This window comes from Arvicola amphibius, chromosome 2 (assembly GCF_903992535.2).
Source record: "Arvicola amphibius chromosome 2, mArvAmp1.2, whole genome shotgun sequence".
Classification (NCBI taxonomy): Eukaryota; Metazoa; Chordata; class Mammalia; order Rodentia; family Cricetidae; genus Arvicola; species Arvicola amphibius.
Genome location: NC_052048.2, coordinates 133,276,037 through 133,301,601, shown reverse-complemented (window position 1 = coordinate 133,301,601; position 25,565 = coordinate 133,276,037). Strand labels below are relative to the sequence as shown.

Genomic DNA, 25,565 nt, shown 5'->3' with positions numbered 1-25,565 from the left:
ATGACACTCTGTATACAAGACATAAACAACTGGTAGATTTAACACTTTCGGTTACTTCAACAGAAAGTAAATATGTAAATTACCTTGTAAGAGCATTCACAGTCAAGGGGGAGGATGTGCAGAGAGCAATCAGTGCAGGGAGCTAACCCCAGCTGCCCAGCATCCAGTACCAGGCCTCCCACCAACAGCCGTATCCGACAGTCCAGCACCACACTGCATCACAGCCACAGCCACACCACAGGGGAACACGTTCATCCTCCCCAGAGACAGTTCATGGCACAATCAATGTCCAAGGGGCACTAACCATGTCTAAAATTGTGCTCAGCAGTGGGATGAGAAGGATGAATGGCTCCTTGCTTGTGAAGCCTGCGGGGGAGATTCCTTAGCTTGATTTTGCAACTAAATTCATTTTCAAAAGTTTTTCAAAAATGCTGGGGAACCCAGCTCCATGGGTTGCAGTGTGAGGGAAGTGCCAATCCAGACCTGGAAGAGGGTATTGTCATAGTCAAAATCAACTCCTTCATCCTCCTGGTGGCAGCTGCCACTGCCCTTATGCAGTGCTGGCAGGCACTCCTGTCTTACACTACTGAGCTTTCAACCATCTGGCTGTCCGACCTATGGCTCACAGACCATCTGGCTGCCTGACCTATGGCTCACTGGCCATCTGGCTGCCCGACCTATGGCTCACCGGACTAAGAATCAGGTGCCAGTTTGCAGGTATAAAAGGTATAAAGAAATACTTCCCACCTGAGACTTCAATCAGTGAGAACATACTAGAGCAAGTTTCCTGGAGTGAAACACAAGCCTTAAAGAATGGTGAACAGTTTACAGAATGACTGTGAATTTATCCTCCACGTCTGAACTCTTAAGCTGACAGGCTGGTCAAACAAGGACACATTGAAATGGGGAAATAAAGTGGCCGTGCTTAAGTAAGAGACACTGACAGAGGAGAGCAGCCGTTCACTGGGAGGCACAAAAGGAGAGGATCTCTCTGACAAAGGGGAGGATATCCTAAAGTGCTTGGGATGACTGGAAGCTAACTCTGACATATCTCCAGGGACTTCCAATAAGTTAAAGAAGTGACACTTGTTGGTGACTCAGATATACAAGAAATGGCTTTTCTTTAATAACAACTGTTCAAATGTTTTATCCCCCTTTGAGGGGAAATAAGGTCCTTTATAAAAAATGTTTAGTCACTGAAATGATTGAATTGCGACTCCTGCTAATGTTCTGAGATCTTAACTGGGTTAAGTTATAAGAGGGTGAAAAACAAAGCACACACGTGTGCCAAGAATTTAAATGAGCACAAAGGTCTGTAAGGGATTCCGAGAAGCTAAGGTTCATCTCGAGGCAAGCGTCAATGGTTCTAAAGCCCTGCTGATGGGATTATGAAAACCAGAAAAACCCTGGGATCCTGAGGCTCAGCCTTTTCATTTTCTCACGATTACATTTATAAAGTAGTATACAGCCACCCAAACGTTAACAAGTAAGATCTCAGAAACAAAGTCTCAAGATGTAAGAATCAAGCCCAGGCTCCATTTCAGCAAGTCACTCTGAGGGATCCGCACGGGAACACTCAAGCGCTCTGCTGTGACTGGTTCATCTGCTCATGCTCTGAATGAGGTGTCTTTAATAACCATGGCGAAGACTGGGCCCCTCACTCGGGTTGACAGAGCCAAGCACAATCCCTCATCCTCATGCCTCCCGCCTTCTGCTCCAAGAGCAGTTGGATAGTGGGGTACATTGAGGAAAGCCTCAAGCAGAACTGAGGCCAACAGGAAGCTGGAGGTAAATGGAGTTCTATCATCCAAGAAGCCAGTTCAAGGCCAGAAGAAATCACAAGGCCATGCCCCAGATCTCTTTATCTTTTTTACACAGATCTGAACCCATGAAGGACAACACTTTAAGCTCAGTATCGCTGAGCACAGCCATGCAGAGCGAGGCTACCATGGTAGAGAAAAGCAGTTCATTAGACTGCAATGGCTTGGACTCTAAGACAGGAGTGTCTTCTTAGGTGGGAGAGATGTTATCTGGCAGCCATTAGGAGGTAGGTGCTTAAAAGTCACAGCCTAGTAATGCTTTTCTGTCCTTCAAAGCTCCAGTTAGCACAGTGGCTGCAGCTAAAAGTATGAGAAACACAGCTAAGAGACAGAAGTCGAGCAATGAGCCAGCACTGTAAGAAATATAGCTCCATCCAGCTCCACCCAGCTATGTGTCTACCAGGCAGGGAGGATGCTTTCTCTATGCGAAATGAGTTTTCATCCTTGTAATTTAAAAATTCTCTTCAGAAATCTGGAGCCCAGACAGGAAAAACTGTAGAGATTCTGCCGTGCACAGGCCCAAGATGTCACACTGCCCCCAACACATCACACTTCTCTCCAGTCAGCCGAGCCTAGGGCAACTGGGGATTCAAGAAGAGAGGCCATAGCAGATGTGGGGATGACAACAGAACGGGGCGAGAAGAGAAGCAGATTAACACTGGAAGAAAGAGACCCCACTGGTGGAGAAATCCCTGCCTGCCTCTCCCACCACCTACGGCAGGCATGAGGAGGCACAAAGTCTAGTGCCCAGCACACCTGAGCTCAGCTGGCCTTTCCCTCCTTGCGGTGTGGCTGCACAAACATCCCCGAGTAATCTATAGCACGCCTTCTAAGTGCTTCTGTCCTGGCCTCTGGTCCCTTGTTCCCAGGGGCTCAGCACTCCTTGCTGCTTCTACTAGCAACTATGTCTAGGGCAGAGAAGACCTGGGATTCACAGTGTGCTTCAGGTCCCCAGCTCTTTAGACACTATCTTTCTCTCTAAGCCCTGGCTCATCTCTCCCCCTGCTGGCTGAAGAAGGAACAGAGCGGATGTCCTAAAAAGGCAAGTCGACAGACCAGTACCACCTCACACTACATGCTTCTACAGGGGTGCTTGTTTTTCCTTTTTTCTTGAAAGATTCTCACTATGTAATCCAGACTGGCCTCAAACTCACAATCTTCCTGCCTCATCCTCCTCAGTGCTGGGACTGTAGGCACGTGCCCCCATGCCTGGCTCTAACCATAGGCTGATGGTTAAAATACTAGCTAAGAAGCAGGGATGCTAAGCTCCCAGGGGCTGGGTGCTGTCCGCTTGCTGCTGTCATTCTCTTTCCTGGTTTTATCCCTTCTCTGATGATGGTATATGGATGGATGGCTCAGTGGGAGGAGAGACAGCTGAGTCCAAGTGCTGGCTTCCCCCTCTCTAGAAGAAGCCTCATGGCTTTGAGAAGCGAATGCCTAGGTGATGCTACAATCACGGAAACTGAGTTATCCGGCAGTAAGAAATGAGTGCAGTCATGAGGATGGGGGCTCCCTCCCACACAGAAGCAGGCCATCTCACTTCAAAAGGTCCACAGCACGGTAGCAGGCACCCACACTGTTCACTTACAAATGACGGCACATGAGGGAACCGAACAGTGAGCACTTGTAAAGGAAAAGTCCATGTTGGTGATGTCACCTCAAGGGGAGTCTGTTTGCACTTGAGCCTGCATGTCGCTTCCTGTGCCTTCTACTTGATGTTTTTCAGGAGGGCTGTCCGGGCATTCACAACTGCTTTGAAGGCATCTTCACTGCCAGGCGCCACACACTTGTCCGGGTGAAGCAGCACCGCCAGTTTCCGGTAGGCCTTATTGACTTCCTCCCTGTGAAAAGCAGCCACGCTCTGTCAGTGTCTGAGATGGCCCCAAATCCTGCATCCCAGCTCTCTGGATATATTACACATCTCCCATGGAATTATTTCCTTTTCTGAAAGGTAGAACTAAAAGACTAAAAAAACCAAACAGACAGTTGGTCCTATACAAGTAGAAAAATATGGTTGTGAGTCTAGAAGACAGACCAAGAAGGGTCAGCCACTGCCAGGCAGCTCTAGACACTCAAAGGCCCAGAGCAAGCCTTCACTAACTGAAGGAATGAGCGCCTGGGCACCAGGAAAAATCCCCTGGGAGAAGCTTCTGGAATAAGAGGGGCATGTGATTAGCACTTGGTGGAGGATCTGGAGTGCCAGGAAGGAAATGGTGGAGAGGCCTGGTGCAGAGAGCAGATGCTACATCCTCCAAAGAAAACAAGGAAAAACACTGGAGTTGATTGGTAGTAACAAGAGCAGGCATTTTGTGGCAGTGGGCACTGAGGAAGCTGTTTCTCAACGTTGAGAGACGGGGAGGAGATTGCCACAGCAGCCAAGGCCTGACAGCAACAGTTCAGATGGAGGCATTTGTGAGAACAGCCAAGGGAAGGGAGCTCAAACAACATGAAGCAAAAGTCAGTGGAAGCGCCGGGCAGTGGTGGCACACACCTTTAATCCCAGCACTCGGGAGGCAGGGGCAGGCGGATTTACTTGAGTTCAAGGCCAGCCTGGTCTACAAGAGTGAGTTTCAGGACAGGCTTCAAAAGTACAGAGTCCATGTGCCTAAGGCACACATGTCAGAGCTTTTCCTGCTGCTGGATGAGTCCTTCTGAATTTTCTTGTTCTTGTTTGCATGTTATATTCTACATATGCAATATGTAGTCTTTTATCGTGTGGTGCGGGAGAATTGTCTGTATTCTGTCAATCATGTTTTAAATAAACGCTGATTGGCCAGGCAGGAAGTATAGGTGGAAAAAACAGACAGGAAGTAAAAATGATGCAATGAGAACAGGAGAATTCTGGGAAGGAGGAAGTTCATTCCTTCTACTCCTACACAGACTCCAAAAAAAACAAGATGTGAGCTACCCCACAGAGAAAGGTACCGAACCATGTAGCTAGCATAGATAAGAACAATGGGTTAATATAAGCTACAAGAGCTAATAAGTAGCCTGACCTAATGGGCCAATCAGCTTTATAGCTTATAGAGATCTCTGTGTGATTTTCTTTGGGGCTTGCCGGCTGTGGGGTACAGGGTGGGACAAAAAACCCCAACAAGCAGGCCCTGCTCATGTTACAATCATGTGTGTGTGAGAGTGTTTTTTTGGTTTTTTTTTTTGTTGCTGTTGTTGTTTTTTGTTTGTTTTTTCTTTTTCAAGGCAGGGTTTCGCTGTAGCTTTGAAGGCTGTCCTGGGACTCACTTTGTAGACCAGGCTGGCCTCGAACTCATAGAGATCCACCTGCCTCTGCCTCCTGAGTGTTGGGATTAACGGTGTGCACTACCATAGCCGGGCTTATCGTGTGTGTTTGTGTGGTGTGTACCTGTGTCTGTGCATGTGTAAGGCCAGACGTCAATGGCAACTGCCTTCTTCTATCACTCCCAACCTTATTTTCTAAGTTGGGTCTGTTAGGCCTCAACATGGCTGCTTTGGCTAGGCTGGGTAGCCTGTGAGCTAGTGTGGTAATACTTTGTTGTGATATTTTGTTTGTGCTGTAACAAATGAAACTTGCCTGAAGATCAGAGTGCAGAACTAGCCACACTAGTTAACTATAGAGGTCAGTCAGTGGTGGCACAGGAGACAAAGGCAGACAGATCTCTGAGTTCAAGGCCACCCTGGCAACTGGTGAGGTAACACCAGTCTAAAAGAGAAACAGAGCCAAGCAGTGGTGGCTCACACCTTTAATCCCAGCACTAGGGAGGTGGAGACAGGAAGTGATAATGGCTGGGCAGAGAGAAGAATATAAGGCAGGAGGAGACAGGGGCTCAGTCCATTCAGTCTGAGGATTTCATAGTGGTAAGAACTAGTGGCTGGCTGCTTTGCTTCTCTGATCTTTCAGCATTTACCCTTATATCTGACTTGAGGTTTTTATTATTAAGACAAATTAGAAATCATGCTACACTCCAGGGATTCACCTGTTTCTGCCCTCCCAAAACTAGGATACATATATGCTGCCATGCCTGGCTTTTGTGTAGGTACTGGGAGTCCAAACGCAGGTTCTCATACATGTAGAACAAGCACTCCATCCCCTGAGCCATCTTCCCCAGTGCTACATACGCAATCTTGGTATTACCAAAAAGCATTTTCCTCCTTGGAAGAAATTTGAATGGCCAGAGTTTGTATTTATCTGAAGACCCTGTGTCCTTGAGGTGAGTACAGGACACCCTCCTTCTCCAAGATGGAGTCTGGGGCAGGGCCAGGGGAGCCACTGCTCTGGGGATATGTCCAGATGGGCTCAGTGTCATTCGTGGCCCCTGCACAGAGTGCCTTTTGAGATTTACAGGCACAGAAAGACTCTCAAGGGAAAGTTCTAGAGAAACAAGACTGGTGCAGGTGTGTGTGTCAACAATGTCTCACCTACAGATGGTGAGATCTCTTTAAAGTCCAAGAACTATAAGAACATTTGACCCGAAACAAGTACAAACAGAATTCTCTAGAACTTAACACTCTAATATTCAAGGATTTGTCCCAAATGTGCCAATGTCGTTTGATAGACACAGTTTGTACAGATAAACTTGTGTTTATATGGGTTAAGGGAACAGAAATCACAGAGGCCCTGGAATTTACCAGAGCTCTGGTAGATTCTAGTTAACCAAAGTCAATAAAGAGCCAAACTTTTCTTCTTAAACTGCCATGCCCAGCTCTTCCTAAATAAATGTTTTGAACAAAACAGGTAACTACACATAGCCCAGTCACAGGCGAGAACAAGCAGAGTTCATGAGAAAGGCAGCTGGGCAGACTGTTCCTGGGCCAAGAGACACCACTGTCCCCTGGGGCCTCCACGATCACTTATTTCACTGAACACCAGTTTCCCCAGAAAAATGAGAGCAAGTTGAGACATCCTCCTTCTTCTAAAATTCTATGATTTAAGAATGACTTTTTTGTAAAGCTTTCTTAGGTTGTGTCAGATTCTTGCTCAACACCATCAAAGGTGGAGCAAACCATTTCACCAAGTGTTTGGCAGAAACGCGGCACCGCTTGCTCAGGAGGAAATGCGCCTCTGTTTTGCTGCTCTGTGTTGAGTTAGAGGGGCAGGGTCCTTCTGAAACTTATTTCCACACATCCTCAAGTGTCCAGCCAGTTACAAGAAGAAAGATTGGGTAGTACTTTTGGCAACAGAGCCTTGGGACTCTTCCAGAACTCCGCACTAAGCACCCTAAAGCTGCTTACCTCGAGGCCCCAGGCCTGACTCCCAGCATGTCCCAACTGTCCTTACTATTTCGAATCCGGCGAATGGTGTCGGCTTGTTCTTTGGTGAAACTAGCACTGTGATTTGCAGTAGGACGTTTCCCACCATTTTCACACAAGTCAACTATGGACACGTAAAAGGTCTGTGAAGAGAACACACCCAGAGAAGTGAATGTGTGAAATAAGAGCTCCTTTCACACACTTCAGTGACTCTCCAAAGTCACGAGTCATCCTCTAACTTGGAAGGCTTTCCTCATGTGATCGAACTGTATTTATATCCATTCCCTTGGCACTGAGGACAGAGCCCAGGGCCTTAGGACTCTACCCAACCCCCTAACTACATATTTTAAAGCAGAAAAGTATCAGCTAACTTAAAATTTATTAGTTTAATTTTAAAAATGAAAATGACTCATAATCCTACTCTCAGAGAAGCACATTTTAGGCTGGTAATAGATGAACACAGTTAGAAAAATCCCAACAGTAAAATCTAAGAACTTTCTTTATCCTGAGTCTTCCTTTCCCCTGATACAGCGTCATTAGCATACTTTGGTGTCCCTACAGAAACATCTGCTACCAGCGCATGTCATACACAAACATTTACACTCAAGATCTCGCGCAATGCTTAGAGGTTTTCCCAATAATACATCTTTTGCAGGCCTGATGATGCATGCCTGCCATCCACGCTACCTGGCAGGAGTTCAAGGTCTGCCCAACCTACAGAGTGAGTTCAAGACCAGCCTCAGTAACTTAATGAGACCCAGCCTTAAAACAAAAAGTAAAAATAAAAAGGAGACTGGGGATCAGCTCAGCAGTAGAGTGATGGCTTAGCATGAGCAAGGACCTGGGTTCAACCCCTCCATCTGCCTTGGAATCGACCTACACTTATAGATCTTCCTTGTTTTATAGCAAGTTCAGTTCCCTATTATGTGGCTATACCACAATTTATTCAATTTTCTATTCCTGAACTAGCCAGTTAAGTCTTTTGGTCACTGCAGACAATATTGAATTGTTTTGTTTTTTGTTTTTGAGACAGGGTCTCACATTGCCTAGGCAGGCTCTGAACTAGCTATGTAGTAGAGGGTGATCCTGAACTCTCAGTGCTAGGATGATAGGCATGCCATTACCACAGGCAGCTCTGCAGTATGTATTCCTGGGTGAACAGAACCTGAATCTTCTGCAAGAACAAGAGCTCTTAACCTCTGACCCATCTCTCCAGCTCACATTTCTGTAATTATAAGGAAAGTAAGTCTCCTTTCCCTCCTGTCTCTCGTCTCCTTCCTCCCTCTCCTCTCCTCCCCTTCTTTCTCCCCCCCTTTCTCCCTGCCCTTCTTGCCAGGCAAGTACTGTGCACTCCCAGTGCCTAAAACTACTTTTAATTGGTGTATCTCCTCTTCCCTTAGTTTCTCTTAAAATATTTTCCTCTCTTTCAGATTCTTCAACAGCACCTTTTATCTCCTTTTGTAAAGGTATTTTTGGAGCTAGAGAACTGGCTCAGTAGTTAAGAGTGTACACTGCTCTTCTAGAGGAGCGGAGTTTGGATCCCAGCACCCATGCTAGATGGCTCACAACTGCCTTCAACTGATGTCTCTGGCCTCCTCACATCACATGCAAAACACATACACATAATTAAAAATAAAATAAGTCTTTTTAAAATGTATCTTTCCCTTAAGTTCCCCTTTCTCATTTCCACTAACTGCAAACCAACTGGGAACCTAAGAAGTCTCGACATCTGGAAAGAAAGAGTACCATGGGGAAAGCCACCAGGCCAGGACCAAAGGGTGCGGTTCCCGTGTGGTGGCCTTAGCATTACCCTTTGCTAGCAATGTCAGATCAGGCAGAACCACCTTCCTCCTGGCACAAAGTCTCTATTACACAGGTAGGAAATCAAGAGAATGTTTATCGGATTGAGTCACCAGGAAAGCGGAGCTCCAGGCTCCGCACAGAGCAGTGCAGCTGCTGTGCTCCTGTCAGCCTGTCAAGGACAAAGACTCCTTTACCCGCCTATCTACTAAGAACCAGACTGAAGAATAAAAGACCAAGATGGGCTCACTGTTCACAGCGTTGCTAGAGTTAGGGTTGACATCTTCTGTAGCCTGGATTAACTTGAACTAGAAACAGAGATTCTAGGAGCACAGGCAGCTGTGAGAAGACACGTGTTGACGCCCAGTCGTAGTCTCCACAGGAGGAGTGCGGGCGGGCAAAGCGGTAAACCTCAGTTAGCTCCATCTAGTGTAGAACGCTAGACCAGACCTCCTGTCAGCCGTTCAACAGAACAAAAGCATAAGCAGCCACTTTCAGGAGTGGACAACAGGAAAACTACGGGGAGGTGAGCTACCAACTCTCTTCCTAGTGGCTATATCTGGATCTTACAGACACGAAGTCCCACTGAGAGAAGGAGACAGAGACCAGAGTCTGAGGCTACAGCAGTGGCAAAAATCAGCAGAGCCAGGTACTGGGCAGAAGGGAACTGGGCAGAGCTGGGCCCACTCTAGGTTGGGCTTCCTTGTGGGCTTGTAAGCGAGAACTAGGTTACTCATACGGAGATGGAGGCCACCTCAGGCTTGTCAGACAGGAGCTGAGAATATATTCCTTACTTTCCAGGGGAAGAGATAGCCCAAGACACCTACCTGAGCTTGGCCTTCCCAGAACACCTACTGGATACTCCTGAAATCCCCCTGGGACACACAGAAAGGTTGTGTGCACCTCAGGAACCTCACCCACCCTAATTATACCAAAGCCAAGACCAACATGACTGGCTAGAGGCAGAATTTGGAAGTTGAAACCTGCCAAATTAGGTTTAGGAAACACTTAGGGCCTCCTTCAGAACTCTGACATTAAAACAAAAATGCAAATTCATTGCAATCTTCTTCCTGCAGCAAGAAGCAACATTCCTTCGGCAAAGAAAGAGGAATCTGCGGGGTCTCTACAACGTACTCTCCAGAGATGTGGTACCCAATCAAAACATCACTACCACACAAAGGGACTAGAAAAGGTGACCCAAAAAAAAAAAAAAAAGCCGAAAGCAGTCATTGGTAACTAAACCCACGCTGGTTCAAATACTGGACTCGACAGACTTCAAAACAGCTATCTGTAAGAAAGACTGGGAGGAAATAAAAATACACGTAAAGAATTAAAGGAAAATATATCTTGAAAAAATATCTTATTTAGCCTGGTGGTAGTGGTGCATGCCTTTAATCCAACACTCTGGAGGCAGAGGCAGTTGGATCTCTGTGAGCTCGAGGCCAGCCTGGTCTACAAGAGCAAGTTCCAGGACAGCCTCCAAAGCTACAGAAAAATCCTGTCTTGAACAAAAAAAAATCTTATTTGGGCACTGGAGAGATGACTTAGCAGCTAAAAGCTCTGGAGAGGACCTGGGTTCAGTTACTAGCACCCACATGGCAGCCCACAACTGCCTGCAACGCCAGCTCGAGGGGATCCAACACTCTCTTCTGGCCTCTGTGGTACCAGGCAAACACTCATACACATAAAATAAGAAAATAATAAATAATTAAATACATCTTTTTTAAAAGTGGGATGGAGACAGCCAGGTGGCAGTGGCACACACCTTTAATCCCAGCACTTGGGAGGCAGAGACAGGTGGATCTCTGTGAGTTTGAGGCCAGCCTGGTCTACAAGAGCTAGTTCCAGGACAGCCAGGGCTGCCCAGAGAAAACATTGTCTCACAAAAACAAAACTAGGGGCTGGAGAGATGGCTTAGTTGGCAGGACTTTTTGTACCAGCACGAGGCCCTCAGTTTGACCCGTTTCTAAGAATGCTGCACATAGGAGTTTGTGTTTATAACCCAGCACTGCGGAGCCAGAGACAAGTGGTGCCAGGGTTGCCGGCCAGCCAGCCTAGGTAAATTGGTGAGTGGCAGGTGAGTGACAGATTCCCGTCTCAAGAAACAATGGGATGGAACCTGGGGAATGACACCCAAGACTGTTCTCTGGTCTCCAAATTCGTGTGCGCGCACACGTGCACATACACACACAGAGACACACACAAAGAAATAAAACAGCAAGACTTCCCACATTTGATGAAAAACACCTACTCTTTAAAAAAGCAAAAAAGCTTTTAAAAAAGTTCAGAGTATGTGCTGCTCTCGCAGGACTTGGGTTTAATTCCTACCAGCTCACAACAGCCTGTGACTCCATCCAGCTCCTCTGTGGGCACCAGGCACTCTCAGAAATGAATAAACCCCAGGTAGGATACATATGAAGAGAGACACACCCCAGCATAGCCCGCTGCTGCAAACCAAAGGTGCAGATGGACTCTCCAAAGCATCCAGAAATGGAAGAAGATGCAATGTGGACAGAGACGTTAAAGAGTGAGCATGGCTTCCACCTTATGAGACACACAGAGGCCAGAGAGAATGGAATTTAATCTATGAAGATTTTTTTCAGTGAGTCAACTCAGGTTTATTCCACATTACAGGGGATATAAAGGATTGGGGATGGTAGTGGCGAATCACCTAACTTGCATTAAACAGCACGCTCCTATCATAAGGCTCCCAGTACAAGTCTTAGTTATCATCTGCGGAGGCACAGTCCTATCGCAAAGTTCCTAGCACAATATCTAAATTACCATACAGGCAGCAGGGGAAAGCTTCTGCAGGGAACTACATCCAGGGTCACACTAGAGATAAGTCAGGCATCTGGGCCTAGAGACAGTCTCCAAATAGGTCAGGTGGAGAACAGAGTATCTTCTGCCTGGGGTGGGGGTTAGGAAGGGGTTGTTATCCATGTTGCTGTCAGGCCAGGGTAGATTACAACCTCCAACCAGCAGGGCCTCCTGACTTGCAGAGTAAAGCACTGTATATGCATATCAAATGAGCACACACAATGTACAGTTAAAGTACTGAATTAGGGGTTGGAGAGATGGCTCCAGGTTAAGAGGTTAAGAGCACTGGCTGCTCTTCCAGAGGTCCTGAGTTCAATTCCTAGCAACCACATAGTGGCTCACAACCATCTGTGATGAGATTTGGTGCCGCCTTCTGGCCTGCAGGCATACATGTAAGCAGAAAGATGTATACATAATAAATAAATAAATCTATTAAAAAGGTTCTGAATTACAAAAGAACATAGCTGTAGTCTCTCACAGTTACTACATACACTCCCTGAGATGCTCTCATATGTGAAACAAAAACAATAGCTGCCACGCATTGTCACACGTCTCAAATAAGGTGAGACGTGTAAATTCCCAGAACTGTCAGCCACTACTTGAGTGGATGTGATTCACAGATACACACAGGCAAACACGCAGACCAACATGTGCAAATGAATAGGAAGCATGGCAACCCAGCATCACCCTGCCAGCCCAGGATGGCACCTGTCTTCCAGGGGGACTGGCCTCTTAGGTGAAGGAAATCCAGAGAAACAGTCAGTACAATCCCACCCCGCAGTGAAGACTGACTGTGCACGATAGCTCCACTACCCAAAGGCTGAAATTCCTCAAACTCCAGACAGTCATAAGAAGAAAAATAGCTTATCCACTCCTCCACTTCCAAATGGATCAAGCCCTGATTTTATGACTTACTGTTTCAAGTAGCCTACATCTTTTAAAATTATACAAAATTAATGGCTTTAAAAAGTGACATCTGGAAACTGGAGAGATGGCTCAGAGGATAAGAACACTGGCTGCTCTTCCAGAGGTCCTGAGTTCAATTCCCAGCAACCACATGGTGGCTCATAACCATCTCTAATGAGATCTGGTGCCCTCCTCTGTCCCACAGGGATACATGCAGGCAGAATATTGTATATATAATAAATAAATAAAATCTTTAAAAAAAAAAAACAGGTCCCAGAGTGTTCATCTAAACTGTTCCCCATACAAAGGATTCAGCATCTTAAAAATAAAAAATAAAAATGACATCTGGAAGCCTGGCAGTGGTAGCACAACCTTTAATCACAGTACTCGGGAGGCAGAGGCAAGTGGCTCTCTGTGAGTCTGAGGCCAGCCTGGTCTAGAAGAGCTAGTTCCAGGACAGCTAAGATTATGACACAGAGAAACCCTGTTTCAAAAAAAAAAAAACAAAAACAAAAACAAAACAAAACAAAAAAAAACAAAATGAGAGAAAGAAAGAAAGAAGAAAGGAAGGAAGGAAGGAAGGAAGGGAGAGAGAGAAAGAAAGAAAGAAAGAAAGAAAGAAAGAAAGAAAGAAAGAAAGAAAGAAAGAAAGAAACCCTGTTGTAAAAACAAAGAGTGACATCTAGGGAGCCAGGAGCAGTGGCTGGTGCCCACAGCCCCAGCACTAGGTGGGGAAGACGTAGACAAGCGGATACTGCCAGTCTAGACAGCTGGTGAACTGAGTTCATCGAGACACCCATACTCAAAAGGTGGAGGGCAAGAGAAAAAGACACTAGACATCTACCTCTGCACACCTGAGAGTATAGTTATACACATATGTTCAGGCCCACACACTCGTGCATGCACAAGCATGTGTGCATGCACACACACACACATACACACACACAATAACAAGAAATGACCATCTACTCAGGCTGCCATGTGAGCACATCCTTCTACTACTGCCTTTTGGATTGTTATGTGTGACCAACTGGATTCTGCAAAGATGCTCTCCAACTCTCTAAGCTAACTGTAACCTTTGAGTACAGGGTTAGACACCTGTGTGTAACAAGGCAATTCTGCCACAGCAAAGCTTCATATGAATGCAACACCATTATCCAAAGATGGTTTTGAAGAAAAATCTCCATCCCAGGGAAGTAGCACAGCAACTTGCTAAACCTGAAGACCATCACAATCACCTGGACTGTTTTCTAGACACAAATTCCTGGACTCTAGTCAGGGGTGGTGGTACATGCCCAGCACTTGAGAAACAGAGGCAGGTGGATCTCTGTGAGTTCAAGGCCAGCCTAGTCTACAGAGCTGGTTCCAGGACATTAGGGCTGTTACACTGAGAAACCCTGACTCAAAAAACAAAATATAAAAGTAAAAATCCCTAGTCACCATGGCAATGCGAGGCTTCCAGAGGTCGGAAGCAGACATCCGTGTGTTGAAGAATTTCCCCAGATGTCTGTCTACTTGATGGAATTATGTTCACTGCAGAATGTCTGTGAGGGCTTTTCTAGAATGCGTTAGGAAGACGCACCCTAAATATGACAGCACCATTCCATGGGATGAGTCCTGGACTGAATAAACAGGAAGCAAGCTGAGCATGAGCTTCGCCTTTCTCTGCTTCCTGAGCGTGGGTGCAACGGGCCCAGACGCTGCAACCTCCGTCCCCTTGGCTTCCCTGCACAATGGCCTGCACTCCAGCTGTGACCTAAAGTCAACCCCTGCCTTCCTCAGTGTGCTTTAGCAGGTATTTGATGGCGGCGATGAGAACGGTGACCACGACCCCAGGTGACTGTGACCTACAACCGAGCAGAAAGATCCATCACCTCTCTCTCCCGCTACACCCCTCTCTCTCTTTGGGGAAAGTCTCATTACTGTTCTGTTTCTCAGAGCTTTTAACTCTAAACGGGTATGGCTGGCTTTGACACAAATCCTACAGCAGGATGTCTGGTTACCTGGAACATCTCATTGATTCCCTCTCCAGTTTGTGCCGATGTTTCAAAGTACAGGAACCCCTTGCTTTCAGCCCAAAGACGCCCCTCACTTTCATCGATGCAGCGGTGTTTGGTGCAGTCGATCTGAAACAAAAAGACAAAGTCGGGAGGGGGCAGAGAGAAGAGCCACCCTTGTCCCACTACATCGGGCCCAGTGAAGTCTTCATCTCTGAGTGTCAGAGCGACGTATAAAATTACCAGGCTAAATGGGACCAAACAACAAAAACCCACTTACTGGGTTTTCTGTCTAATTTAGGTTGCATTTCCCACTTCCTCCCACGGGAAAGCAGCCGCTAAGTACGTCTGTGAAACTTACATCATGGCTACCCGAGGGGCCACTTTCTGCTGTTGCCATGAACAACCCCTCCCACCAGGCCAAGTTTTTCCCAGACTGCTTCCTCAAGCTGGATACCAAGGGAAAAAAAATAAATAAATAAAAACCCAGTTAGAGCAGAGTTTTGTGGTTTCTGTCTCAGAGGCATGTTTTCCAAGGCAATTACTCTATGTTCTAAAACAGCGCCTCCCTGCAGTGTGCATGTGTGTGTGCATCCATGTTTGTGGACTGAAGACAAGGTCTCATTAGCCCAGGCTGGCCTGGACTTTCTATATAGCTCAGGCTGGCCTCTGGCTCATAAGCCTCCTGCTTTCAGTTCCTGAGTCTGGGATTACAGGCTAAGCCTTAATCCAGCCCTTGCCTTTCTTTCCATGTCCTCAAACAGCCACGTTAGCAAACCAATTCAAAATAGTTACCTTGTTGGCGCACACAACAAAGACGATATTGTCCATATTCCCGTGAGGCCCAAGTTCCTGCTTCATTTCTGCCAGCCATGAATCAAGGGCATCAAAGGAGTCTTTCTGTCCAACATCATAGACCAATATCACACCTTGGGTGTCCTTATAAAATTCGTTTCGGACCTTCAGATGGAAGAACAGAGGCACAAGGTGTTGGCTCTGCGATCTTTGTAAGGATGGACTTCACAGCCATTAACTTAACAAAGTGTGTCCTTTTGTGCAGTCAGAGTACTCATTATTATATCTCAGTAGTCACTGACTTTTAAAGGACTTTATATAAAATCAAAATGAAACAAGCAAATCTGTAGGTCAGGAGAATTTTTAGCAGAAATCAGACCATGGCTTCTCAGACGAGCACGCTCTAGCTGTTGGCAGATTTGGAAGACAGTTGTGTCAAGATCTCCTCAGGAAGGTAGGCAAACAGTCAAAAGGAACTTAAAGGAAAATGACACAATTGTGAGCAACGGCTGCCACCACACAAACATCACATCCCAGAGTTCACCCAGCATTCCAGGCACAGCTTCCCAGAATGCTCCAGGGCCATACATCAATTTGAACCCCAAACTCAGAGACCAAAGTAATTGGATGGTAAGGAGCACAGCTGAGGAGGCAGGCAGCTCTGGGATCACACCACTAGAAGTTGTGTAACCTGGGCAAATCACAGAACCCTTCTGTACTTCCTCATCTGTAAAAGGATCACAGGACCAGGACTAGGTGAGGTCACGAAGGCAACCCATTTAGTATAGCGCCAGAAAAATCAATCCATACAAGCTCCTTCTCCCTTTCTTCCTGGTATTCTGTCTGACTGTTCTGACTGTCCAGACATTCTGATCAAGGGTCAGAGATGTGAACTACCACACCTGGCTCTAACATGGGTCCTCATGCTGTGCGGCCAGCACTTTACCAAATGAGCCATCTTCTTAGCTTCCTAAAGTATCTTCTACCAGGGCTGGAGAGATGACTCGGTGGCTAAGAGCACTGCTCTTGCAGAGGACACAGGTCTGCCTCCATCACCCACATATGGTTTACAGTGTTCATAACTCCAGCTCTAGGGGATTCAACAATCTCTTCTGACCTCTGAGGGCACCACAAGCACAAGGTGCACAGACATACGTGTGAGTATAGAATAGACATATATATGTTATAGATAGAAATATAATGAAATAGATAAAAATGACCTTCTACCAACTCTTTCTCTCTGCCTTTGTCTACTCTCAGTCCCCCCGCCCATCCTGTCCTGGGCCCTCTTCCTTTCTGAATCTTTCTTTACAATTAAGCACCATCAACCACGTGCATAGGTTCAACTGTGACAGTCTCCGAGATCAGCCTGCTCCCTGCTTCAGCTTCCTTCTAGCCAGCACTGGATAGTTGAATGTCTCACTGAATTCTCAAGTGGGGACATTAGTGATGAGGCTAAAGGCCCAGTGTCCACCTCCACTGCCTGTCTCCCTCCAGCAGACCCACGGTTCTACGGATGGATCGTGTATGCATGCTTCTCCACCTCTCCCTCCCTTCCACACAGAGTCAGTTCGGCCTTCACCGCACTGCAGCCTTCCACGCTGGCTTCCCGGCACCAGGGCACACTGTGGAACTTATCTTTTTAAAGCCGGGCTCAAGATTCCCCAGTTGTTTCCCCACCCCATGCCCTCCAAAATTCAATCTCATTTAAATGGGAATGCAGGTAGGGTTTTGTTTTGTTTTGTTTTTCCTTTTGGTGTGGGGTGTTGAGACAGGGTTTCTCGACAGAACCCTGGTTGTCCTGGTATCCATTATGTAGACCAGGCTGGCTTCAGAACTCACAGAGATCTGCCTGCCTCTGACTCCCCAGTACTGGGAATAAAGGCACACGTCACCACCATCCAGTTGAATTTGTTCTTTTTTTTAATCTATACAATCCATCTCATGCACTTTACAAAGAGTTTTGATGTAGTCGTGTCTGATCTTTATTTAGCTTACTTTGTGCTTTACTGTGCATACAGGATTGAGTTAATTACTCCAACTGTGCTGTGCTGAAACATACCTAAAATAAACTACTCAGGGTCCTAAACTTTGATCTAACACCAGCTAATGAGTCATGGTGAACTGAACTGCTTTCTGGCCTCCTGTGGACTGTTACTGCTGGCCACATTCTGCTGGCTGTGGTGGTCACAGTGGTCCCTGCAGCCGGGGAGGTGGCTTGATGGGTAAAGCACCTCCTGCCAAGCTTGATGGCCTTAGTCTACTTCCCAAAAGCTACATGGTGGAAAGAGAAGACCAACTCCCCAAAGCTGACCTACCTACTCACAGGCACGCGTGCACGCACATGTGTACACACACACACACACACACACACACACACACCATGGCATTCATGTGCCCACATGTATACACATCAAAAAAATCAATGTAATTTTTTGCTGGGCAGTGGTGGCATACGCCTTTAGTCTCAGCACTCAGGAGACAGAGACAGGCAGATCTCTGTGAGTATGAGACAGGCCTGGTCTACAGAGTAAGTTCCAGGACAGCCAGGGCTACACAGAGAAACCCTGTCTCAAAAAAACAAACAAAACAAAACAAACAAAACAAAAAACAAAAAAAAGAAAGAAAGAAGGAAAAAGAAAAGAAAAGATGACTGAAAATGTCCAAATGTGCTAAAGGCTATAACTTACAGATTCAAGGATTCAAGCTATGAAAAGCACAAACAGCAAAACCCTAAAAAGATCCACTGAACTAAAAGTACAATAAAAAACATCATCTTGGTGTTTGTGGACACATGAGGCAACGCCAAGGAGAGAATCCACAACACTTAGTACATAGAAGAGTCTGCAACTGGCACTCGGGCTCTACGAGAACCCAGAACCCAGAGCAAAATAAAGCAAAGCAAGTACAGAGAAGCAAAGATAGGGACTAAAGTGAAGTGGCCAAGCCAGCAAACAGGTCACCAGCAGAGAGTGCACGACTCGTGCAGGGCCTGCCACACGGATGAGCACAAACCAAGCAGGGCTGCTTTGCCTTATTCCATGGCTGGGGAGTGACGGGAAGGTCACAGCCCGGCTGTGAGAGCAGGGACCTTGCTGAGCTGTTACATCCACGGGGACTGTGGTCATTATCCGCTCACACTCTGGGTTGAGGACTGAAGTGAAAGGCCAGCACCTCTCAAGGTGGGAATGTCTTCCTCATTCAAATGTTGAAACACTAGCCATGAAACTTCCCATCTCGATTCCAGGAAAGCATAGGTGATCAAAGATTATTCACTAAATTGAGGCTCAGAAGGCATGCCACCAACGTGAGCTACACTTTACACGTGATTTGAACTAACTTCCACTGTCTCCAGCGTCAAGACAGGATATAAGGTTTCTTACCTCGTAGAAGAAGGGGTGCCCAGCCATGTCAAAGATGTTGACCTTGATTTCTCTGTCTCTGACTTGGACCCTGAAATATTCAAACAGAGACCATCTCAAAGGTTGTGTTTCTGCATTGACATGTATGTTATTTATGGATTTCAAAAGGAAACGGGTCACATTTCCAGAAGCTTTCTTCCTCCTCTTCTTAACTCCAGATAATCTTTTTCGTTTTTTGAGCCACCACTGACCAACGCTCTGGATAGTCTTTACAAGAGAATCCTTTTGCCTTGCTTTAGAACACTGAGCCCTGACTGAGGACCCATCTCCCACTGCAGATATTTCAGTCCACACCCTGAGCCAACAAGCTGCTCCCAACTGCAAAAGGTTGATCCCACCTGAATTTGGTGACTGGTTATATCCCAGGGTGGGGTGGGGGTGGGGAGTGGGGGGATAGTCATGAGACCCTCATCAGAGTATCCAGCCACTCCCCACCATCTTAATTACACATTGGGGAAGGGCTAGAGGTACAGGCTGGGAACACAGGGGGCAACAAGGGGTGTCATCTGTGCAGCTATGGGGAAGCCCTCTCCCAGCTGGTAAAGACTTTCTACTGCAACCTTTTGGAAGAGGAGTACCCACACCACAGGTAACCCCTCACCTATGCTCTGAAAGCCAAAGAAACGCACTGGTTCCCTAGGTGGAATCTTGCCTTGGTTTGTCATTGAGATCTTGGGAAGAGGGGTAAACATGGCTATGTTTCCCTTGGGAAGGAATTTTCACAATACTTATCATGGAATAATCATCTTTCTAAAAAAATCTGTAAGAAGAAGAATAGTCTATTGGGTAAGCCCAATTCACTCTGTCTCAATAAATAAATAAATAAGTTACAATTCCATGGTATCATACAGCAATTTCCATTTCTTAGATAAACTAAGCACTGATACGGATTCTGAACAAAGCTTCCCTAAATAGGATGACCCACCACATCACTGATGACTATGCTCGGAAGTAGAAAATAGGAAGGAAAAGTAGAAAGAAATGTGGATTTCAAATGAAGACCTTCATAACTTTTACAGTCAAAAGCTACAAGTTTTACATTTTAGAGAAAATGTGCAAAACATCTTCTGCTGCTCTCAGTTGAAAAATGGTGAGAGAATTTGCATAGAACTCCTGGGTTCCACCGACTTGAACTACTTTATTACAGTCTGGAAGGACCCTGTGCTTCATACAGTTGACATTCTGTAACAAATATCCTCATCAATTTTATTGAACTCCTTGAATATTGCCTTCATAATCTGATAGGGAAATTTTTCACCTCTAAGTGCATCTCTCTAACAATATTTACCAAGCAGTCCCCAGGGAGAAGCACTGCCCTGGACATTTGGAGAAAACATAAAAATTCTTCTTCCAGTACTCACTTTGGATTCAGGACATAAAAAAGTCAATCTTGACTGACCAGGAAATCCCCTTGCTCCTGGCTAGCTTACACAGCACCAGAAGATGCTAGGGGAGAAAAGAGGTCATGATCTCCCCTAGGGGTGGACCCTACATGCTACAAAATCAACCTGCCTGGCAAGATATGTCCATGGTGTAATAGTGGCACGGCAGTTGGGGGTAACCACCCACCACAGGAGGGTGTCATGCCTGATACTGTAAACCTGGTCAAAAGCTACGGCCAGGAGACGACAGATGAGGAGGAACTAGTGTTGTTTGCTCAAAGGTCATGATGTCAGACTTGCCTTCTCAATACTCAAGTTTAGACCCATAGACCTGTGTGGCTCTCATCTTTGGTCAGAGAAGCTTCCTGTAATGGGTAACAGTCGATACAGAAATGCTAACTGGTCAAAGTGCCAAGGATAACTACGAATGCTTAATTACAGATGAATCGTCTAGATCAGCCTCGACTAAGCCAGTTCAGGGACCAGCAAGCAAGAGGTGGCAGAAGAATGTGAGAAATGGCAGGTGGGAAACAAAGATGTGAAATGCTGACTTTGGTTATGACGTGGCAGCTGTACACCCAACTCACAGAACCGGTGTCACCTGGAGAAGACCAGGTCAAGGCAGTCAAAATTCCAGCATGGATAGAGAACCTTTGGGGCCCCGTCCTTGGTAGGAGAAGCTACCAGCAGGCAGCTGATGGCTGCTGAGGGAAGGAGGGTGACTACCTTTGGAGAATGTGGCCACTGGTAGGTAGCCCATGCTAGTGAACAGCCTCACACCATGCACATATGAAGGTAATGGTGGGTGGATATGATCAAATACATTATGCAAACATATAAAACTTTCAAAGAATAAATAAAAATGTTAGAAAAAAAATACCCCTGTCTCAAAGTCAGGGATAATAAACAGATACAAGTAGCACAAGCATTCTACAGTAAGGCCTGAAATTCCATGTGGAAGAAATATGCTGTTGCTGAACAGTGGAGGGCGCACCCTTTAATCCCAGCACTCGAGAGGCAGAGGAAGGTGGATCTCAGTGAGTTTGAGGCCATCCTGATCTACAGAGTGAGTTCCAGGACAGGCTCCAAAGCTACACATAGAAATCATGTCTCAAAAAACATGGGGGGAAAAAAGAAAAATATGCTGTTTACCCCAATTCTATTCTTTGGTGTCATTTTTTAAAAGTTTGTTGTTGTTTGCTTTTGTTCTGTTTGCCGCTTTAATCCTCTCTCCAGCCACTCTAGATTCACTCCAAATAATCCCACTTATCCCCAAATATATTATTCTCAAATCTGCTGGATTCCAACAAGCTGTCAAGATCATAAACCAACAAAAGACAAAGCAGCCTAAAAGCCCACTTGCTGGTAGGACCTGCTCACACAGAAATCTATCCTCAGACACCCCAGTGCCAGATAGGCTTGTGCTCATCGCTGCCAAGCCCACATCTAATACCAGGTCTGGGCTGGCAGGTACCTAACACACTGGCTGGCTGAAAAGATGGCACCAGATACCCCATCTTTTCCAGTTTATCTTAAAGCCTCTATTTCAGTGCAACCATGCATACGCTCTGATGCAGATTCGGACTCTCTCAGGACAGACTCTGAGTACCTGCATAATGTACAGGCCAGAGGAACAGTATACTTACTTTGTGACTCCATAGTCAATTCCAATTGTTGCCAGGTATTTAGACACAAACCTCTTCTCACAGTAGCGCTTTATAATACAGCTCTAGAAGGATAAAAATGCATGCATTTAGCAATACACACTGGAAAGATGTGTCAAATAAGTACATTTCTTCATTAGGGTTTCTTCAGCCACCTCAATGAATATGAAAGTGTTCTCAAATGCAGAAACGAGCTGACGTGGCAGTGGATGGCTGTGACTGCAGCACTCGAGAAAGAAATAGAACAACGAGGAGATCAAGGCCAGCCTCAACCACCTGAGACCTCATCTCAAAGATAAAACAAACCTCCCAAAGACAAAAAAATAAAAGGCATCTGAAACAAGTATAAAAAGTGAGGGTTTTACTTGTTTGTTTTGAGGCGGTCTCATTCCTGGCTGACTTGGAACTCGCTATGAAGATCAGGCTGCCTCTCATCTCTGCCTCCCTAGCGCTGGGATTAAAGGCATGAGCCACCAACCAGGCCACAAGAGCTTAAAGAAAAGAATTTTAATTCTTACCTTCATACCAAATACGGATGTTTCTGGTTTTATTCCCAATCATTGCTCTTTCCTTCTGCAGACCTTCCCCACCCTCCCACTTTCAACACAAATGGCCACATCTAGCGGTCCAGGCCCCGATCCACATGTCTGAGCATCGACTAGACAGCTTCTACTCAAATATCCGGCCGTCACCCAACTCAACACGTCTCCAGACGAGCCTGTCTTGCCCACATCAAGCTCTGTTAATCATGCCATCATTTCCCAAGTGACAAAGGATCAAGATACTAAAGTCATATATGATTCAGGTCCAAGTCAAGTCCACATTATCATTTTCCTAAGTACCAGTATCCAAAACCAGAAACAATGCAGATGGATGAATAAAATGTATTACATCACATGATGGCATGTATTTCTATGCTATGAAGAACATACTAATACATACCACAACAAAGATTCACCTTATACGCATTACACTAAGTGAAAGATGTCTGTAGTAAAAGATCATGTAGTATGCGGCTCCATTCATATGAAATAGCCAGAACAGGCAAATCCACAGAGGCAGGAAGTGGGTTAATGGTTAGGGGAAAGAGGGAGAGTCTGTTAATAGCTACACTTTTTTTTCAGGGGATGATGAAAACGCTCTACAACTGATGATGGTAACGGTCTCACAACTGCGAGAGAACTGAAAATCAGCGAGCTGTCTGTTTTAAATACGTGATTTCTATGGGACTTACATCACACCAAGGCTTTTGTTTTGAATTTAAATTTTATCTTTAATTACGTGTATACTGTATGTCTGTGGCAAGAGCATACAGACTAGGCTGTTAGCTTCCCTTGAGCTGGGATATGGGCAGGGATATGGGCAATTGTGAGCCACCCGATCTGACACACGTACTGGGAGCTGCGTGCTGGTCCTCTGCAGAAGCAGCAAGTGCTTCTAACAGCTGAACTAGCTTCTCTCTCCAGCCCTCAGTAAGGCATTTTTATTCAAGATTTTTTTTTATGGCTTTTAATCTTTGGGGAAGAAAAGGGTTATTTCCAATATCTTTTTTCTTTTTTCCCTTCAACTTGATTGTGTGTGTGTGTGTGTGTGTGTGTGTGTGTGTGTGTGTGTGTGATGTATGTGCCCTGTGTCGGAGGGCAATTGGAAATTTGGCAAAAGGTTCTCTCCCTCTACCATGAGTTCTGGGGACTGAATGAGGTCACCAGGCCTACAGCCCACCCCACCCCAAGGGCTTATTCCTTTCCATGTGGGAAACTTGACATTTCTCAGCGACCCTTATTAATATTCAATCCAACTTCTTGCATTGACAATGTACCCCAAAGGTCATGCCAGTTTTCAAAGGTGTGCTAGGATCTGACCCAACATTCTCATTCACCACGGACCTCGTGTCTTTTTATATATATGTTAATTTCGACAGCATATTTTTAAAAATAGTAGTGAATAAAAATGGTGGTTACTGTTTTACTAAATCTATTAAGCATATTTTTCAAAACTGTTCAGTTTTTATCTACCCAGAAAGCCAAAATTTAGGTAGAAATTGGAGTTTTAATTAAGCGCATGGATGTCATTCTTCAGTGGCCATCTTTCTTTTTGAGACAAGGTCTTTCTTCCTTCCTTCCTTCCTTCCTTCCTTTCTTTTTGGTTTTTCGAGACAGGGTTTCTCTGTAGCTTTGGGGGCTGTCCTGGCACTAGCTCTTGTAGACCAGGCTGGCCTCGAACTCACAGAGATCTGCCTGCCTCTGCCTCCCGAGTGCTGGGAGTAAAGGCGTGCGCCACCATCACCTGGTGAGACAAGGTCTTTCTTGGCACCTGCGGCTCACTGACTCGGCTAGGATAGTTGGTCAGTGAGGGCCAGGGATCCACCTGTTTCTGCTTGCCCAGCACTAGGAGTCAGAAGCCTGTGCCACTAGCTCAGGTTTTTGCAGGGTTCTAGGCATAGACCTGTTTTCCATGCTTGCCCAGCACTGACTCTCCCAACTCTCTTTGCTTTGTAAACCAGAGTTGAAACATAGTTACTAGTCAATACAAGTTAAATTTCAACAAAGGTTTGGTTAACGCATACACAACGATACCTAAGTAGTAGAGGGGGAACCTAAACAGTAAAGCACTAATAAATATTCACTGAACATCTAAGTGCAGTGTACTGGTTTAAATACTCCCATTAGTAGGTCTTCCGCAGCTAGGAGAGTGCAGACGCTGCTTCCAATACCCCTCCCTGTCACTGATTTGCCCACTTTGGGATTCTTAACCAACAGCTCCCCCTCATTAAGGGAGAAAACTTGAGTAAGAAGAACAGGCATCTGAATTCATTTGGGAAAAGTCTTAGGTCACCACTGCCCATCGGGGAGGAAGTTTAGTAGCTAATACGCAGCAGATGGAACACACAGAAAGACGGTACAATAAATAAACAAACAAAGAAATAGATGAGTGAGTGAGTGAGTGAATGAATGAATGAATGAAGGCTTCTCTGCAAAAATGACTTGACAGCATGAGAAATTTAAAACAAAAACAACATAAGATCCAGGGCGGCCAGGGCATGTTCCCTGAAACGCAGTAGGTTGTTATGTTCTGGTGATGCGACTGTCACTGTGCCCCGGCGACATTTTTCTGAATCTATCACAGACATCCCTTTAAACGCCACAGCTAGGAGGCAATGAGTCCCCACCTTCATGTCTTGGACCCCTCTCTCAGAAAGCAAATTTGATATCTAAACTATAAATTTGGGACCTAGGCCTCTTTACTACCTTCGAAATATAGTCAAAGAGGCCATCCCAGGCACCTTCTTGTGGGCGGTGACGTTAGTAAAGAGCGTGCAACCCAAAGGTCAAAAAGGTCAAGATAGTTTTCCGCTGGAAGCTGCAAAGGCCCCTTGAGCACAGGGATGCTCCTGGGCAGTGATGAGGCGGGGCTTCGGGCTGTTGAGTGGCTACTCTCTCAGCCAATGGGCATGTCTCTCCCGCAAGCGGCGGCCCCGCCCCTCGCAGCAAGCGATACTCACTTTCCCCACTTCAGCGTTGCCCATGGAGATGACTTTGATGCGGAGGGACTTGGGTGGCTCCTTCCGCTTCGGCGGCACGTTGGCCTCCATCGCCCTCGTTCTGCCGAGGCTGACGGTTCCGGTGTCCTTATGCACCCAGCCAGCCCGTCCCTCAGGCCTTCTTGCCCAATGGCGGAGCCGCTGCGCTCGTCACCGCCCTGGCTCCGCGGCTCGCCATCCCCCACCGCTGCC

General features: G+C 46.1%; 1 protein-coding gene across 2 annotated transcripts; it reads right to left on the bottom strand.

Moving 5' to 3' along the window:
* Positions 1 to 25,565, bottom strand: Dnajc27 (DnaJ heat shock protein family (Hsp40) member C27). 2 transcript variants are annotated; one of them, XR_005284308.2, is made up of 8 exons: positions 25,335 to 25,565; positions 21,815 to 21,897; positions 18,748 to 18,817; positions 15,365 to 15,529; positions 14,576 to 14,698; positions 7,029 to 7,189; positions 678 to 3,661; positions 1 to 615 (listed from the first exon to the last, which is right to left on the bottom strand). XR_005284308.2 is itself a non-coding variant. In XM_038319456.1 (7 exons), exons 1-7 carry the CDS (start codon positions 25,422 to 25,424, stop codon positions 3,529 to 3,531), a joined length of 825 nt encoding a protein of 274 aa, XP_038175384.1. In that variant the 5' UTR covers positions 25,425 to 25,565; the 3' UTR covers positions 1 to 3,528. The 2 variants fall into 2 exon arrangements, 1 of the variants encoding a protein (XP_038175384.1); XM_038319456.1 differs by having other exon boundaries at positions 1 to 3,661.